Raw genomic sequence first — 19,659 nt, 5'->3', positions numbered from 1 at the left:
ATACGTAGATTATATACGAATAGTATACGATGATTATAAAGGATAAAATTCGTCCATGATTTTACGACTGAAATACATCTGCCGAAAGATAAGCCAGTGTTCGGATACTTTTGAGCGTTCGGACACTTTGAGCGTGCGATCACAGTCTGTCTACATATGCACGCTACCGTGCGTAAGTATTTGAACAGTTGCAAATTATTGCAAATATAAGCTATAAAATATCAAATACGAATATATAATGGCCGAAGTAAAGCTGTTTCATTTATTTGTTTTTGATCTCATCTCAGGCAACCATATACACACAGTTAGTAGATATTAATAAAAAACGATGATTGGTGTTAAATAATAATAAATAAGAAAAGTAGAAAAGACTTTAAACGTATTCGTGGGACGTTGAGATGTTGCAACTCTAAGAATTTCTATAGATTCGATCACGTGTCAGCTATTTATCAGAGATACTAGGTATATCGCTTGTTTCAGTATCGATTTATGGGAACCCATTCATAGGAACAAGTAGAGAATTAACAGTAGAGGAACGTAACGTTCTTCTATCGTAACGTTGAAAATATACGGAAAAATATCGGTCTTTCGATATTTTAAAGCGTTTTTAAAGCGAAGCGTTTAAATACTTATGCACGGTAGCGTATGCACGTGTATACGTTGGAACTTGGATACCCAACGCTAACCGCGGAACGCGTTCGGGGGAACTTTCGTAGGATTGCCAGGGGGATTTGCACGGATCTCTTTACCGAACGTCAAGCTACCAAGCCCGTGTTCGTATTGAAAAAATCTGCGATACCTTTCGCTATCGGGCGTTTCACCCCTAGTATTCGAGCCTCTGTCAGGATCGGCAGTTGCATAAATACCCTCCTCCTTGTACATTTGATGGGAGTGTTGAGAGTGCTGATGGGTGCCGTAAGGACTTCGAGACGATGGCTGACAATATCTACCGTAGGTATCGTCACGGCCGCGGCTACATCTTCTGCTTCTACGTAGGAAATCGGATCAGTTCCTTGACAAGTGTATCACATTTTTTTTCTTTTTTTTTTTTTTTTTTTCAGTTTTCCTTCACGCACGCGTTCTTTTCTATTTCTCTCTTTTCGTTTTCGTTTCTATACGGTTTCTCCTTGTCCGATCGTTTCGCGAATGTACGTTCGCCTAATACCAAAGGGTCCCTCGGACGATCACAGAAAACGATCGATAGACATACGTATATTGCCAATATCTCAAGGTTCTCGATATTATCGTACGTGTAAAGAGACCATCGGAAAAACTACTTCCTTATGCATTTCTACACTTTCTTATTCTTATTATTTTTCTTCTTATGTTCACGCATGTCGGCAACAGGACGACTAAGAGAAAGTTCCGTTTCGATCGACGAGGGAAGCAGCTTTTCGACCAGTTCACCCGAAATACACGATTTCGGTTAGCCGCGATACGCAGCTCGAGAAGCGTTATATCTTCGACACTGGTCAGTCTCTTTTCGGTCTTGACGGAGTAAAGTGCATATCGTTTCTCATTTCCGAATGCAAAAAAATTCGAAAGAGATTGGAAAACAGATTCGTAGCTACTAACAAACCATTCAAAAGCGGATTAAAAGTACGGAAGAAGTAAATTTATATTTATCTGAAGTTTTCGATAAAAAAGACGAACATTTCTATAAAAAAAAAAAAAAAAAAAGTTGCTAGAAAGATGGCAGAAGGTCATTGATTAGATAGAAATCGACGGTACATCCGTTCTTTTCAAGAAAAAAAAAAAAAAAAAAAAAAAAAACGCGAACCCATTACGATCGATCTGGTGCGACGATTTACACGTACAATAACGTTAAAAAGCCTGAAATATCGACGATATCCGTTCACGTATCGATGGTCTGAGGGTTCATCGGCTCTAACCGAGCCGAATCGAGAAATGCGTGTTCAAGTTGCTTCGAAATATCCCAGAAATAATCGAGGTAACACGAGAGGGACACGGTATAAACAGACTCTGCATGTAAAATTCGTGAAAGCTGCACGTGGTCGGCGATGCAAGTCAACGTCGCCGAGATTTTACCAATTATCCGTGTGATCGCGCGTTTGCCTGTAACGTATAACTAAGCTAATGCTACTATATCCAGACGCTTGTTACGTTTGTCTTATAGCTGTAATATGCTGTAATATGCTGTAATATGCTGTAATATGCGCAAAGTTAGGAAGCAAAAATACGTATTGGCGAGAGAAGAAAAAAGTAAGCAACGACGCATTGATAAAAATATTGGTAAGTGAGTGTGAGTGAATGAGTAGGTAAGTAGATGCGACGGTGAGATGCTAGCGTGTGAGATGTGTTATACCGATCGAGTTACGTTGACGACGAATAAATGAGATGTAAGTAGCACCGTGAAGCTGTACTTATCTTGTCACGTGTGTGTGTGTGTCTGTGTCGCTTATATCAGACCGATAGCTACAACTAACTAGATAGCCGATTTATCCGTTTTTTTTTTTTCTCTTAGTACATAGTACTCGCGAATAAGTACATATACACGTACTTAGCTCGTCCAAGCTTTGCAGCTATGTACGTTGAAATTTCCTCGAGTACGAGAGATTTTATGCGATATAGTTGTAAATGATTCGGCGACCAAGTTAAAAACAACTCGGTCGCGATCGTGGTCAAAGCTTCGTGAAAGAAGAGTGTATCGATCGGATCGAATGACACGTAATGCTGGTAGAAGCGACGAAAACGTCGAGATGAGAACGTAAAGCATGGCGAAGCGCGTATTTCGCATTAGTTCTTACCCTTGGGAGGACTCGCTACAAACGGACGAATCTTTTCTGTAGGGACGATCAGCCTCGCTCTCGGACATGCGCATATCCTCGGAGCCGCTCGGACTTCTGTTTCTAGTCGTGTGACGCTCCAGCTGCTTGATTAGGTCTTCCAAAGTGCGTATGCGAATTATACCGCAAGTCGGCATATGCTCCTCGTACTCCTCGTCCGTTTGGTTGTCGATATGCTTTACGATGTCTTTGCGATACGAATCCGTGGGATAGCAATCTTGCAGAGGTTCCGTTAGCATTTCCGTAAGCGGTTCCGTCAGAGCTTCGTCGTCCATCGGATTTCCGCCAGTCGATGTCGTTCCCGATGTTTCTCGTTGATTCGCCGCCATTCTCAGTGCCTCGATAATGTGCTCGTGATAACCGTTCAGTTGATCCAACGTACGCTCCACGTTAGCTACCGCTCCTCCTCCCACACCTGCTCGATTTTCGTCCTTTTCGTTAATTTTTACCCTTTGTACGTATCTTACGTGCATTTGCAACACGACGTACGCAAACGGTCGATGCAACCAGCTGTATCAGTTTGCGCGCTCGGTACAGCATTTTCGTTTTCGTGCAATCGTTGGCATTTTTAGTTAGCTTTCCGAAGCATTGGAAACGCTGTATTAGAAATTTCATCGGTTCGAGCTCGTTGCATCTGCCCTTTACGTTTCGGCTATTGGTTTACTCGGTTGCACGACTATCGATCATCGCAATACCGTAACTACCGTGTTTCTTTAAAATTCCCTTGCCACGAAACTGTGGAAGATTGTTCTGCTGTAGATCGATGAACGAGACAACTTCGTCCGCTCCCGTATCTCCCTCCTCCTCGCTTATACCGGGCTTCCTCACCTGCGATTTATGCTCCCTGAAAATGTCGACGTGAAAGAACATTTGATCTCGTTGTATCTACTCGATGAATCCGATTCGAGCTAATCGGAGAAGACGAAACGTTCATAGGTTCGGTGTATTTCAATACGTATGTTTACACTTATTACACTCATTATATCCTTTCGTTATCGAAATTGGCGATGAGAAATCGGAATTTCGTTATCGCACACCTTTGAACGTCGAGTCTTCGATTAGACGTGACCGTTTTTGCCTCGCAGAAACCACCCATTTGGTCGCACTCGCGAAAGGCTCTCTTTAAACCGGTGCAGTCTCGTAGTTAGGGTCACGTTCGTGTTTGTGCCTCACTTTTAATCGAGCTATCGATTAAAACGTGACACGAACGCGAACACGACATCGTGTCTTTTCCTTTGACTCTGGTTAAACGCGGAGAATTTTGACAAAATGTACACGCGTATCTTTTCCTTTTTCGTCCGAAATGAATCTGCTTGCCCTTTGTCGATAGTTTATTTTATCGAAGGCTCATCGAATCCAGGCATGCTTGAAGCGAACGGTATATTGGAAAATTCTACGTTTGATCCTTTGCTCGCAAAACACGTGACAAAAGTATGTATTTCGTCCTTCTTTTTTTCTATATTTTTTTCTTTTTTTTCTTTTTTTTTCTTTTGTATTTCCAAACGATTACACGGCTGCGGTCGGGGCGTTCTACGTTAAACTATGCGAATGCTAAAAAGTAACGACCGAAGCATGCTCGGTGTATCAAGTAGGTACATGTTCTGTGATCTGTAATTGCAAGGAATTAGTCGTTCTAACGAACTAGTAACGAAAGTCGATGATTGTGCGGCGCATTCGAAAGGAAATTGCATGCAGTGCAAAGATGAGAAGACATGGCGTGTAATATTCTGTGCATGCACTTTACTCTTTTCTACTCGAATCGACCACAACGTGCGTGTCGAGAGATACGATAGAGCAGACGATGAATTAGGCTTGCTGAAATCAGAAGCGTGTCACACGCGTGAGAATTAATATGCAATCGCGTTACAACTAGATTTCCCACTCTTTCCAACGAAATATCATAATACCGTACAGTACCAGCTACCGTGAAAAATATAACGGAACGGAAAGTATTTCAAGAACGTTGCGAAAAGTCAAGTGGTCTTTGTATACGAGTTCCTACGTTGGTTGGACAGATGAGCGAACGACTTACGAGCTTAATCTACTTAAAATCGTTGGTAGAAAGAAATCGAAAGATGCCCACCTTGAACGTTGTAGAAAATCTGGGCCAAATGCATCGTGCCGTTATGCGATATCAAAACATCTTTTTTCAACCGAAAATCTAAAGGTAAACGAAAAGAACAAAATACACCCGACAAACGAAAAGACAGTCCCTTCATCGTCTCTTTGTGTTTGCTTTTCCAATAATTGTACAAAACGTATCGCTACTACTGCATTCCTAATCAGTGCTGTTAAACAATGTCACGTTCACAAATCCATCTTACGTATCGTGTACTATCACAGTGTATCTCTGCACGCATGTACAGTGTACAGTGGCTCGCGAAAACATTCGTACACTTTTTTCCGGATATATATTACGTGTGTTATACGAAACGTTAAAAAATCTCATTACTACTATCCAACTATCGTAATTATCGTAATCGGATAAATTTCGAACGGCTCTGAAAACGTATAGAGAAGTCGCGGCGAGACATTCGATACAAATATACAGACTAGTCCAAACGAAGCGTTACGACCAGTTTTCTCAGAAACTAATACGAAATTTAGTTTTCGCTATAATTCGATGGCAACACGCAGCAGGGGAGAAAAAGGGGCATAACTATGTACGATAAAAAAAAAAAAAGAAAAAAAAATAGTTGAAGTAAATGCGATTCAGTCTTAAGTGTAAGAGATATCTGAATGGTAAAAAATTAGTACCATCTTCCATTTATAAAGATTTTCCATTTTTACTCGCCATTTAGCTCGCCTTGCAAAGATGTATTAGACTTGCTGCACCGCTTAGTTATACAGATATCTTTGTTAGATTCTGAGAAACAGCTTGTAACACCACGTTTCAACCACCGTGTATATTTCCTAGAGATTAGAAAATTATTTAAATAGGCAATCATCCGTGATACTAATAAGTAATACTAAAAAAAAGAAAAAAAATAATTAAGACCTAATAGGTCTCGGTGTCGAGCGGGACCGTCTTTAACATTTCAATTGATCCAATGATAAGCGATTGCTTACACTGCAATATATACGGTATATCTTGCAACATTTACATACATACATATGTACGTATATCGTGGCTGTAATTCTTAACTGTTCTCTCTCTCTCTCTCCCTCTCTCTCTCTCCGTCTCTCTATACTAGTTGGAAAACCAAGGAAATTGTAATTCAAAGTTTACAAAGTTTAATTAAATTATGGTGCCGAGTTAGGACTTGAAAGAATATTCGTTGTTTTCTAAGTAGAATTATCTTCTTATACCAATCAGACGCGTTTGGATCGGTTAATTACTAGGAGTTGACGGAAACATGGCAGCTGCGTCTCGTTACAGTGCCAATAAAATTTCGATACGTTTTATATAATACAATGCGCACGGTATTAATTTAACAGTTTTCTATGGTACGTGTACGAATACTTTTTCGAGCCACTGTCTATCTCTGTGTACACAAGTATGCACGTGTATGGGTGTGCGTATGACGTAGATGTTTGTATGTAGTTGTGTTTGCCTCTGCACGCGAAAGATATTCAGCTGAACGAGCTCGACGCAAGTTGACGCTCGTGAGCGATATCTTTATCCGTGCGGATGTAGCAACGTTTGCGACTCATTCCGCGAGCCGAGCATCTCTGCTCGCTTCGATAAGGTAAAACGAGTCAGGCCAGCGAAGCAGAAGTTTCCAAGATCGCAGACTTTGTGGTCGCATTCGTATTTGAGCGGGGGCCCTTTGAATTCTTTCTAGAAGCTGGCCTGTCACGTTTTCGACGACTAGCGTGTTCCAGTCTTGAGATCATCGATCAACTATATGGTGACATAACGGCGAGACACATGAGACTTACTTGACTCTTGGCCCGTCTGCGGTGGCGACGCTATTCGGGGGTCGAAACACCACGCGCTGGGTCTCGCCGCGGCTAGAAATATACTAATATAGGCATGCCGCGGGTATTTCACCACGAATTTAACCCCTTGCGGTCGGATTCGTCACGATTTTGCCAACAAACGAGCAATCGAAAAACTATTCTTTTCCTATCGTCGATTTCTAGAAGCAGACAGGGAGGGAAAGGGGCAAGGTGGGAGGGAGAGAGGGAGGGAGGTAGAGGTAGAGAGAGAGAGAGAGAGAGAGACGTAAAACAGAAAAAAGATAGATAGAATTCTCGACCAAAGTTGCGAGATGGAACACCCGGTTTATACACGACCACAAAGGGTTAAAGGTGTGCTAGATGTCGCGTAGTCGACGGTGTCGGCGTTCTCGATTTCTCATCGTCGACGAGTCGTCTTCGTTTTCGTTCGCGTCGCGTTTCCTTTGATCTTCGTCGAGCGATGTTGCGCGACACGCATGACCGCGCGGTAGAGAAACAAGTTATAAGAAATCAAACGAGAAAGATGAATTTTTCCAAAATCGTCGACTCCGAACCACGACATCGAAGGATGAGACACGTTCGGTTGGAAATTCGTTGCACAGCGCATAAAACAAAGTGACCAAATGTGGGAATAGTATACTTCGTCAAGAACTTTTCTTGCGACATTCCGGCCGAGAAATACTTTTAAATGTTTGGCGCGAATGACATTTGGAGAATAAAATGATACTCCGTATTTGGCTACCTTGCTGTAACGTGGCGCGAATATATCCCAACTTGTTTCTGTGGTGAAGCGAAACTTTCCGAGCAAATTTTCCGGAAAACTTGCTCGATCTCTTTCAGCGTACAACGTTGAAGCAACTTCTTGCCGTTTCGAGGAAACAAGATGAACTCGGAACGCCGCGCCGAGTGGAACGACGGAGAAGATGGCTCGTCGCGAGAGTTACGACATATGGAACGCGGTCGCGTATGAAACAGTGTCTCTCGAGAACTCGGTGAAAATTCTTCTTCGTCTACGAAAAGCAGCGCGAACCGAATCCCCGTCCAATGATTTTGTAAATGTCGAATGAATGCCGTGTGACGTGAATTCGTGTGACGCAAACATTAATGGAAAACCAATGTATAAGTAGAAGCGAGATGTGTCTTTGGCGATCGTTGATGGATCCTTTTCAACACTAGTTGCAGGGGTCTTCCCTAGATTATCTCTTAAAAGCGTACTCGAACACGTACTCTGATCATTTCCAAAGTTTCACTCGTGTTAGCTTAGGATCATTGGGATCAGCCTGTTTCTCGTTTCGCCGCTTCTCGCTTTGTCATTATTATTATTATTATTATTATTATTATTATTATTATTATTATTATTATTATTATTATTATTATTATTATTATTATTATTATTATTATTATTATTATCATTATTATTATTATTATTATTACTATTACTATTATTATTATTATTATTACTATTATTACTATTATTACTATTATTATTATTATTATTATTGTCGTCGTCGTCGTCGTCGTCGTCGTCGTTGTCGTCATCGTCGTTGTCGTCGTCGTCGTCGTCGTCGTCGTCGTCGTCGTCGTCGTTGTTGTTGTTGTTGTTGTTGTTGTTGTTGTTACTATTATCATCATCATTATTGCTATTATAGCTTGCGAGTAGGCTGACAAAGAACGATAGGGGAAACTGAGAAACAGGTATATAAATTTGACCGAAGGGCGATAGTAGAGCTGCCGCCTATTATTTATTATTATATAAATTGCGTGGTTCGAAAGATCAGCCGGTGATCGGGTCGAAAGTAAATGCGCGATCGAATCTAGATCGAATCGATCATATCCGGAGAAACGCAACGAAGAAACGCGTGAAACGCTCGAGCTTCAATCTCTAGCCCGACTGTGTTAGCTAGGTAGGCAACGAAACGATCGTCATACCTGGAATTAGGCATACTGCTGAAGTTGAGGATCTTGTTGTGGACGTCGTCCAGGACGGCGTGTCCCGGATGATGGTTTCCGGCGTTTCCGGAAACCATGTAACTCCTCTGCGGCGGATTCCTCACGTACGGTTGCTCGTACTTCTGGACGGTGCTCTTCCTTCTGCGGGAAATTGGCCGATTACGAGAATGCGAGGCTCGCGATCGTGGTAACCACAAAGAACGATTAGGAAGCGCATGCAAACTACGGGAGGGTGACTTTGAACGAATTTCTTCGTTCCTTCGTTCCTTTCGTCGTGATAGTTGCACGAGGATCATCGATCGTCGAGCGTTCAATGACGTTTTCAAATGCGTTGACCGAACGAAAAGGAATTGTAGTCGACTCCCCTTCGAGATATAATTGCGTGCCCCAAGTGCGTGCTCGCGATATTCTACCATAATTATGTACACACGTTCCCGGTTTAAACGTATATAAACGGTCATATATTAAAACGTATATAAATATTGTGTGCCACGTTAAAGTCTAACGTGGCGTCTAAACGCAATAGGCCGAGGGTAGATATACGTTTAATCCGTAACCTTCTTTCGCGATGAAATGGTTGACGCTAGCGAAGCGGGCGCGTCTACGGGCTTGTACAGGGAGCCGTGATCGCATGCATTAGAACGAAAACAGATAACCAGTCGAATGGTACACCGGCAGCTGGCCTTGCGGCCACTCGTGCGAGTTGGTCCTCCGCTGGCAGTGGACCCGTCAACCAAATACTCAAAATCAAACGATAACGTAGTGTGGACAGACAGACGGGCAAAAAGTGTCTCGAGACAAAGTATCGAGCTAAGCTTCGTAACACACGCGTGCGTTCCACGGGGCTGAACATACTTTGCTCAGCATCGTCGGCAAAACAAGAAAGTAGCACTTTGATCGATCGCCATCACCCCGCTGTAACACGGCAACCTTTAACCGATACCAATACGAATCGGATCATTCGGTCTCTCGTCTCGTCCTTTCTTCTATCGATCGAAACGCACGAAATCGTTCCTTGGTTGGCACGACCCGTTAAGGATATCAGTTAACGGTTACGAAACACAGAAGCCTTTAGTTACTTGCGGACGAGTAACGATACACGTCGAGTAGCCAATTTTGCGAAAGGGATTCGGAACCAACGTAAATGGTTCGCGGCAAATGCGAATTTTCCGGCAATCGCTTAAGCTGCTTATCGTTAGCATAATCGTAGCAACGATCAGGTACGGTACGCGTGCTATAGACGCGCGATCGATGGCGCATTTCCCGCTCGGCAAATGGAATAGGACGGTTCCTCGTGAAAACGCGCGGCACGCGTTACGATATCTGTTCTGTTCTGTTCTGTTCTGTTCGGTTTGGTTCGGTTCGGTGTTGTCTCTGTTCGTTGCAACGAGTATCGATCTTTGCACGATCGCACAAGCGTGGCGTGTATCTGCTATACGGAGCGATACGGAGCGATACGGAGCGATACGGAGCGACTCATTGCGGCGCAGATTATGCAGAGCGCTTGATCGGCACGATAAAAGAAGATACATCGAGACAAAAAGAGAGAAAGAGAGAGAGAGAGAGAGAGAGAGAGAGAGAGAAGGAAAAAAAGTAGAAAGTGTACGAAAAGAAGAGTAAGCGGAAATGGTAAAAGAGAAAGACGGTAATATAATACGGACTCTAAAAGATATACATGTAAATATATATGTACGACGTGTGGATCGTAAAAAAAAAAAATAAAATGACATACATATATATGTGCATATATATACATACATACATATATATACGTGTGTATATATATATATATATATATATATATATATATATATATATATATATATATATATATATATATATATATATATATATATATATATATACACACGCATACAAAAGAATTTCTACGTGTATGTTTCTGCACACTAACCTGAGACAGAGGGAGTAGTTTTTATGTACTACGACTGACCTGTAGCAGAGAGCCATCAGAGCAAATACTATGAAAACACCCCCTACCACCGACATGAGCACACCAACTAAAAATACAGTGTTAGAGCCGTGGTAGTTCTCTGTGACGATCAGACGTGTTAGTTAGTTACATCGTTAGATTTGCATGGTCGTTGGTCGTCACGTGTCAAACATCGTCGATATCCGACACGATATCAAGATCGAGTACCATTGTTCGCGCAGCGCGCGGTATACAGATGATATATTTTGGTATCCGAGCGTCCCACAGCATGCAGACAGACAGAGATGGCAGTGACAGACAGAAACAGACAAGAAACAGAGAAGCCAGAATCAGCACATATACATATACATGGGCGTAGTTTGTTGTACGCACACCATTCGCGTGGTACACGCACCATCGACGCACCATCGACGCGACATCGACGCGGCATCGACGCGACATCGACGCGACATCGACGCGACATCGACGCGACATCGACGCGGCATCTCGCGATACGAGTACAATAGATGCGAACCAGTTCTTTTCCTCTTTCTCTAGTTCTAGAGTCCCTAGCGCCTCTTTTCTCGCTTCGATCCATTTTCCGTTTAGTATCTCTCTATCTATCTTAGTTTAGAGATGGCCGCGATCCTTTCTCTCGTGTCTTTTACGTTCGAGTCGGACGACTCGTTGTTAACTGTAATACTTTTCCGATTCACATTTACATTGACATCGACGAAGACACGATATCACGTGGAGTTGCCGCGATCAAATAGTCGTCTGGCTGGTACATACGCCAGTTGGAAATTTTGTCGTTAACGGTTGCTTTCCGATCTCAAACTGTCCGAGGGGACCACGTTCGTTTCTTCGCTAATCAGCCTTATTCATGCTTTTATAGGGCATACAAGCAGCTGGCACATTGACGTTGTAATGGATCGTGTATCGGATATCGCACCCCAAGGGACGAATCGTATAACACGCTCTCTCTATATAGTAATTTCTTAGGATAGAGACACACATTATCTTTCGTCTGTCATTTTTTCAATCACGATTACAGACAATTCCGAATTATCCTATACAAGATGGGTTAATCTATCGAGTTTAATCGAGTTTAGACCATGAACGTACACGCATCTCTGACGCTGACATCGTGTACCACCTCGCTCCGACTTCCAACCACTCTTACGATTACAACTTGTTAGAAAAAGTGACAACAACGTTTTCTTTTCAAGATTATCCGTTATCCGCTTCATATCCCATCCCATATTCGTATTCGTATTCGTATTCGTATTCGTATTCGCCACTTGTTAATTTTAACGCCACAGCCCCCGGTCCCTTCAGAAGCGCCAATGGTCTTTACGATAACGAAAGCTGGAATCTTTAACTTTCTTTAACTTTCACTCCCGTTTCTCGTCTCTGTTACTCCTGTTCTATCGTTCTTCTTTTCTCTTCACCCTCGTTTCTTCTCTATAATATAAAATATAAAATTTCCGTGACACGTTCGCACACGGTTACGGCTCTCTGTGCCATTACTCTCCGCACTAAAGCGACTATTTAACCGGATATTTAAGAAATCCAGTTAAATCGAATTAGACGCGGGAACAAGCGCATCCACTGACGCACGGTTTACGCAACAACTTTTGCTTTCGTCCCTTGGTATGCGACACCAAGTAGAAACGTAGATCCCTCGCTCGTGTAGCATAGTCACGATCGTAGCGATCGTTCGTACGCGCTATGCGAGCACGAGCACATTCAGAGCACACCATCGAAAAAAACATTGGTATATGTATATATACATATATAGATAAATATATGTATATGAATAAACATCGAGTAAATAGGCTAATATGAATCAATATTACGAGAGCAATTTGACGGCCGCGTGCGATGCCTCATCATCCAGCTAGCCACGGAATTACTTGACAATGACAGGCGTTGGTCGAACCCACTCAACAACTTTATTTTGCTACTGTACCTGTAGCAAATGGCCATTAGCGCAAAACAAATGAAGACTCCTTTGACCACACCCATCAGGACTAATACCATCATTCCGGTGCTAAGAGTGTTGTTAGTTGTTTCTGAAACGACCATCACATTTTGTAATCTACGCGTATCAGAAAGGTACATCGCGTGTTTCGCATCTCGCACGATATTTTCAAACATTCGAAACTCGTTTGTCTCGTGGTAAAAGCAAGTTGCTAGGATCGGTTGGTCCGAAAAAGATTAACTTGTATGCAAGTAAGAGAATAGCGCTACGAAAGGAAGAGAATTTGTTCCAAGAACAATTTTCTTCGTTTCCTCTTATTTTCCTCCATCTCTCTTTACTCGCAACCTGCGCGCGTACGACATCGGTCTGCGTAAACTCGCAACAACAACGATTACGTATACTCGTGTTAGCAACCGAGTGAATTCGAATTTCCAGCCTAACGATTCGATTCGAACGTCACAGATTGCGTTCGATTCGAGGATCATCGGAAGATAGAGTTTCGCGCGTACAGCTGGTAATCCGCTTCACCGTAAAACAGTGAGAAGGCTCGCTGCATCGTTGGTAAGGGAAACGGGCGGTATTGCCCGATAAGGATCGCCGTGACCATGTGCGTAGTTGGCATCCGCGATCGTTCTTTTCACTCGTCGTGAGTCGGAGAGTCGTGAATCGAAAGTGGAAAAGTGTAATCGAAAGTGTAAAACTTGAGTAAAATCGGCTCGTACTCCATATACATACGTATAAACGCATTGAATTTTATGTGCACAGCTGATGGTATGGCCCCAAATAATCAAGCGGCTAACCGATATTCCGCCGGGATACGGGACGAGTCTTCGTCTTATCGCGAATTAAACGCATCTACACGATCGACAAATGTCTGCCTTTTTAAGATTACCGGTCACGGTAGAACGTTTCGCTTATCACGCCTGTTGAATTGTCCCGAGGTACCATCCGTCTTTGCTATCCACCTCTGTCTTATCCAAGAGCCTCGTCTTTTCCTTCTTCTTCTCCGCGTATCAAACAGATGAACACGTTAATACGTTATACTTAATACATATAAGATAGGAAGAAGGAAACTGATCGATCACGCGACTCGACGCTGAGAAACATCCGCCGTAACCGGTAACCGGCGCCGCGTATCTACGCTTACTCTACTATTTATTATCTCTACTATTATTTTACTCTATTCGTTTCTTATTTACCGTTGTCTGCTTATCGTTAGATTACAGGCTAGAAACGATCGCGCGAGCTACGCGAAACCGAGGCTGGTCGAGCCATTCGAATCGAACGATTCGAGCAAGGTGGATCGATGTCGCAGCTTCGGTTTCTCGCCTCGTTCGAAATCGAAATTCGAAATTCTATTCGAATTTTCGAAATATAATTCGATTTTCTATCTTCTAGAGTTTTACGAATCGCAACTTACCGTAGGGGGTCTCTTTCTTCCCTAATTTAGGATGTGAACTATTTTTACCAACTGATTCGGTGCTAGACGTGGTTGGCGGGGAAGTTGGAATTTCCTGCTGTATGGAGCAATCTGGTCCGTTCCATCCAACGTAACAGAAGCATTTATTCAAGTTGGTGCATACCTACGGGAACAAGCGAATTTCGTTTGGAATCGGCCGATTTTTACGTCGAACGACTCAAGTCGTTTAGTCGAGTGTCAAAAGTTTTGCTTACGCCATTCCCCGAGCATTCGTTATTGTTGTGATTGCTAGGACACTTGTCGTTGCCTAAGTTCGGGGGCAGGTTTATGCACGTTTGGTTCACGCAAATCTAAAAACAGAAAACAAGTATGCGTGAACGCTGTCGTATCCATATACGATCGATCGTTTCTCGGTGTGCAGCTACGAGCTAGAGTAGTTACTCCATTCGACGGCATTCGACTCTGCGTAATCCGATCTTTATAACAGGCATAATTCCCGTGGAAACTATTAACGTAACGACATCGGAAAAGGGAGAGTTCGCGGCTTTTACGGATTAGAAAGTCGTCTCTCTTACCGATTGATTACCGCAGGATGTTCCATCCCGTACCAAACCCATGCCAGGTATCTCGGTTTCATCCATCTTCCCAGTCGTAGACCTTTATGCGAACAATCGACGCAAACGTTATTCATAATATATACAACAGGATTCTTACGATCCGATTACGATAGAAGGATAATGGGAAATTTAACGGTTGCTTACTTGCACTCGTACTCTGCGCCCTTTATCGAGATTATGGTTATCGAATGATCCGCTTCTGGCAACATTGGCTGTTTGCCACCTCGCTGACACTGCAGTGACCCGCAACGAACGTTCCTACGATTACGTATCATTACTTATTACGATTACAGCATTACGATTTAACCGAAATTTAACGAATTACCGGATAGCGGAAATATTTTTCGGCCCGAAACAATTTGTCAACAGGATAACAGGATAACAATAGAGACGAATAATAACGCCATATCGTTAATAATATCGAGGAAATCACAATTACTTGGAATATCCTTCTCGATACTTGACGTAGCAAGTGCGTTTAACCGTCACGCGCGCATTCCCATATCGTTTGATAATTTTTGAGGAATGCGGCGCGACAAATACAAATTTTCAGTGGAGGAATGCACGTTTTAAAAGTTACGCGTACACCTTTAATCGGTTTATCGACGTAACGAGCGAAAGCTAGCGTCAGGATAACTCGGACGAATTACGGATAGAAAAGAAAAAACTTTTACTCTACTTACTCTATATCGCATTTGATGTAGTGACCAGAAGAATCGGTGCCGCAATGTCCACTGAGCGAGCCCTTGGAATTGAATTGTATGAAACACTCGTAGTCCGCGGCAACTCCACCGCGTCCCCAGATTTGATCGCACTGAACATCCAACGCCGGGCAAATGCCGTTATAACAATGTCCAGCGTCGTTCCCGCAAGGACTTCCGTTTTTCTTGTAAACATCCGTCGGACATTGGCCGTTGTCTCCGGTACAGACTTCCGGCAAGTCGCATTCGTTGGTCGATTCCCGGCATACGACGCCACGAGGCAGCAACTACGTTGTCAAAATCATTCGAGATTAGATGGATCCTCGACGTTCAAACCGATTTGCCGGCAAACAGACAGTAAACGTATGGTATATACGTGTCCACTCGAGGGTAAAACGTATCCGATATAAACGTCCAATTGACTTTGCACCTGGCTTACGTATACGACGTAACTAAACTATAACTCGAGGGGTTGAAGAAAACGTAGAAAGCTCGGGACGTGGAAAACGCATTTACACGAGTGACTAGCAACAGCAGTTTCGCCAGTTTTACGACATCGAAGCCTATTCGAGGTGATTCGAATCTATTTACTATCTATCTATTTACTCGACTCGAGAGAAACCGATATACCAGACGTTCTGTCCGCCTGCGTTTATCGACGCGTTTGTCGTACTTCTCGCCGCTATCAGTCACGTACATCTTTAGCCAAAGAGATATAGATTTTCGATACACGGTATTCGAGATTCGTGACGGACTCGAGGAGAAATATTTTACCTTGCAATCACTGCAGCAAGGACCGGACGCGCATTCCGCTTCCGAGGTAAGTCTGCAGGTGATCGGATCGCAGCAAGGATCGAGGTCGTGACACTCCTCGATCGATCCGCAATCGCATTGTTCCCCGTCGTCGATCATCCTGTTTCCGCAAGACGTCCTGAGCACCACCTGTCAATGGAGGTCGGCCCGAGGATAGGAGAAACGCGTTTACGTTTTTTCCTCGAAACAACGCTATCGTGGAAATTAGTTTGCGGCGCAACGAACCGAGATGAGAAAGTTTCACGAAGATTTCATTGAAACCGCAGTGAAAAAGTATCGCGTTGCGAGAGGAGGCTCTTAGGCGTCTCGTGATTTGCTTTTGCACGCTCGTAAAGCGAACGATTCTCCCTTTAGGGGACGGTTCGTTTCGTCGTAAACTCGGCCTCCGTTCAATTAGCCTCAACTAGAATCCTCTTACCTGGTCTTTCGTCTTACCTCGTTTGGTTTATTCAAAAGACAAAAGCCGTTGCCGCTTCTTAACGACTCTATGTAATCCGTTTTACTACACTCGGAAAACGTGTACGGCTGAACGTTTTCCAAACCCACGATCGATTGAGCCATGATGCATCCGTGCCATTCGCGGCAGATACACTCGCTTCCTACGAACAATTCGAATATCAGCAAACTACGCTATCGCGCATAAGTATTTCGACACTTGCAAATCATCGTAATATCTCGTAAATATATAAAATACAGTCGGAACGAAGCTCTTTCATCTAATTTCCGCCTCTGATCTTATTTCAGGCAACTACGCGGCTAAATTTAACAGACATCGACGAATAGTTGGACGTATAGACTTGGTATAAACGAGAACGCGATAATCGGAGGTGGACGAAAATTGCTGCTATCGATTGCCAAACACCCGAGTCAAGTGACTTGGGACCTATCTGTAGAACCTTTGGAATATACGTTTCCAACTATGTTATAAAACTTTCGATAGATTTGACTGTCTGTCTGTTTGTCTGTCTATCAGAGACAAACGTGGAACTTGATCGATGCAGGTATATCGCACCTGTTTCGGTTGTTTCTGACAGAACAACAGAGAACCATTCTTCTATAGTAACGTTCAGAATATCAAATAACATGTTTCGAAATGTAATCAATGTTTCGATTGGATCGCGGCAAGCGTCCGATACTTATGCACGATAGGATGCCTTGCGTTACTTTTGCTTTTTCCTTTTCTTCTATCATACGTCTATAAGTTGCGGATAGAAACTAACTTCCGTCGTCGTGGCTCATGCCGATATTGTGGCCGATCATGTGAGCCATAGTACCGGCTAAAAGATGAGGCTCGTAGGTGTTCAAATCGACGCTGATTCCTACGGATTTTTGTTTGCAAACGGTCGAAGGTATAGCCACTCCCGATTCTCCACCGGAGAACGTTTCGCCCCTGCGTGTTCAAGAATGGAATTTGGATAAAATTTCTCAGAAACGATGCCACGCTGCCTGACAAACGAATCGTCTCGATACGTACGTGAGTAATTGAGTGGTATCGTGAGGGACATGGAACATCCTTCGCATCGTGTAATCGTTTAAATTGAGCAAAGCGAGACTGATATCCATGCCCGTGCCGATGTCTGCCTGGTTCATGCCCTGCCACGTTTCGATGTATATGACGGAGACTCTAGTGTTTAACGTGCGGAAATACTGCGAAAAGAGAGGAAAAACATTGAGAAAAGAACGAATGGAATCGGTGGTTCGCTCTTTACGAGGCCACGTTCTCACGCTTACGGTCGGCCACAAGAGCAAGCGGACCAATGGTGCAAGTAGATATCAATCGAGTTTAATCGAAATCATGGTACGAACGGTCGAATAGCGATTCCACGTGCAAAAATAAGTGGAAAAGGCAAGACTTTTGCTCTTTCTGCTCGTGTCCACTTGACTTTCGGGACACCGTAGTCAACTTTTATTTATCACACGTTCTGTTTTCTACAGTGTACAGATTGTTTCGTATTTAAGGAAACGCGATCGATATCCATTTGCGGTATCTGTCCGCTTATTTTTATGCGCGATAGAAACTTTGAAAGCGGGCCTTTTAACAAAGGTCCGATAGAACGGTTCGCACTCACCATGTCCGCTATATTAGCGACTTGGATGGCATCATGAACGACCTCGGCTCTGGTGCTACCGTTCCTCTTCTCGAACTGAAGCAAGGAAAACGAATGTTTGCGCGTAAAGCGAAGCAGAAGAGAAGGTGGTGGTGGTGGGGGCGGCCTGGCGATCGATTTTACGTTTTCATTTACGACAATTGGGATCGTTAAAGCCGATCGTATCGTTTCGTTTTACGGAAACGCGACGCGCGACGCGCGATATGACAATTATCGTTGAGTTAGGCGCGGGTTCAAGCACGTCGAAAGGTTCCGGCCAATTTACTATTACCAGGCTCCCTGGAAACTTGGTTGGAACGACGTCGCGCGTTTTCCTCCAACGATTATGATCGTGATTGGCACTCCCTTGATTCTGTTCGGTTTTGGCAAACGCATCGCCAAACGCCAGGGATATCTTTCGGATCGGATCGGATCAAGGATCGGAAAAAGGGACGAGTAGTGGAAGAAAATCGTCATACCATAGCCTTATCGATAATGATGGCAGTTTCGATGTATTTGGTTGCTTCACGGACGTCTCTCTTGTATCGATCGGAAGTGGTCTCCGATAGCCCCAGAACATGCTTCTGCCGGCGGTTCTTTGTACGCCACTCAAAATTCCCCGAGTTAGCGCAGCCTTTGTTAGCCTTTGTTCGAGCTTCAAATATAACGTGAGGATGTTTCTGCTAAAAGAGAGGTCTGCATATAGTTAACATTCTCCGAGCAGCTCGCTGCCCGCCTTTTTTAACGCCCCTTCTTCTATTCGATTATGGCTTATATCGCGCGGTCTTTTTCTTCTCGCATCTGCGCCAGGACTATGACCTACTATCCGCGGTTCCATCTTTTCTCGGTTAATCGTCATGCCAGCGTTTCAACGAATCGCCGAACCATCGTGCGTCCCGAATCCGTCCATGCAGGCCATCTCTTTCCAAATTGGTTTCACCTATTCGTTTCGCAATCGTAACCGATTCGTATCGACAACGGCTGCGTGAATTCCCGGCTCCAGCGAGACCCGAGATCCCGTCATCCGCCAAACGAGGATGGCAAAAAAGTGACAAGTTTCTGCTCCTTCGGCCACCTAAAATTCTAATATACCCCAAGTACGATACGATCGTTTTCATCTGAAATGACCGTAACTCGAAAACGAAGACAACTCAAATGTTCTATCAAGCACACGTTTTTCTAATTACACTACAACTCGCTTCTAAAACAAGCTGCGATGTATCGATTACGAAAAATTCGTCTATATCTTCTACAACTTTCTCGTTACATTTGCCACAGATGATTGTACTTGGACGATATTATTATTAGAATTTTTGATGCCCGAAGAGCTATAATTTCGACCATCCTCCTTTTCCGAGGAAACGACAACGACAACGACGACGACGACGACGACGACTAGCCGGATGCTTACGCGGCATCCTGATTTTCTCGCGACGCGAACAATTTA

The 19,659-nt window shown here is 43.6% G+C and overlaps 1 protein-coding gene across 20 annotated transcripts in view; it reads right to left on the bottom strand.

Annotated features, from left to right (window-relative positions):
- LOC126874292 (disintegrin and metalloproteinase domain-containing protein 11) overlaps positions 1 to 19,659 on the bottom strand; it is a 73,396-nt gene that overhangs the window by 2,865 nt on the left and 50,872 nt on the right. For 6 of the 20 annotated variants that reach the window (XM_050636126.1, XM_050636139.1, XM_050636145.1 and 3 more), the window contains 17 exons: positions 18,692 to 18,895; positions 18,195 to 18,269; positions 17,600 to 17,772; positions 17,346 to 17,515; positions 16,561 to 16,724; positions 16,087 to 16,254; positions 15,295 to 15,599; positions 14,756 to 14,869; positions 14,570 to 14,651; positions 14,249 to 14,344; positions 13,995 to 14,157; positions 10,573 to 10,711; positions 8,640 to 8,801; positions 6,690 to 6,761; positions 3,503 to 3,651; positions 2,769 to 3,222; positions 800 to 988 (listed from right to left, as the gene is read on the bottom strand). In XM_050636126.1, coding sequence (XP_050492083.1) covers positions 800 to 988; positions 2,769 to 3,222; positions 3,503 to 3,651; positions 6,690 to 6,761; positions 8,640 to 8,801; positions 10,573 to 10,711; positions 13,995 to 14,157; positions 14,249 to 14,344; positions 14,570 to 14,651; positions 14,756 to 14,869; positions 15,295 to 15,599; positions 16,087 to 16,254; positions 16,561 to 16,724; positions 17,346 to 17,515; positions 17,600 to 17,772; positions 18,195 to 18,269; positions 18,692 to 18,895 — 2,879 coding nt within the window. Of the gene's footprint in view, positions 1 to 799; positions 989 to 2,768; positions 3,223 to 3,502; positions 3,652 to 6,689; positions 6,762 to 8,639; positions 8,802 to 10,572; positions 10,712 to 12,562; positions 12,666 to 13,994; positions 14,158 to 14,248; positions 14,345 to 14,569; positions 14,652 to 14,755; positions 14,870 to 15,294; positions 15,600 to 16,086; positions 16,255 to 16,560; positions 16,725 to 17,345; positions 17,516 to 17,599; positions 17,773 to 18,194; positions 18,270 to 18,691; positions 18,896 to 19,659 lie in introns of all 20 variants that reach the window. The other 14 variants (XM_050636146.1, XM_050636142.1, XM_050636132.1 and 11 more) reach the window with 13 other exon arrangements.

Source organism: Bombus huntii, chromosome 16, assembly GCF_024542735.1.
Source record: "Bombus huntii isolate Logan2020A chromosome 16, iyBomHunt1.1, whole genome shotgun sequence".
NCBI lineage: Eukaryota > Metazoa > Arthropoda > Insecta > Hymenoptera > Apidae > Bombus > Bombus huntii.
The sequence above is the reverse complement of the archived record's forward strand: the minus strand, read 5'-3'. Positions and strand labels throughout refer to the sequence as shown.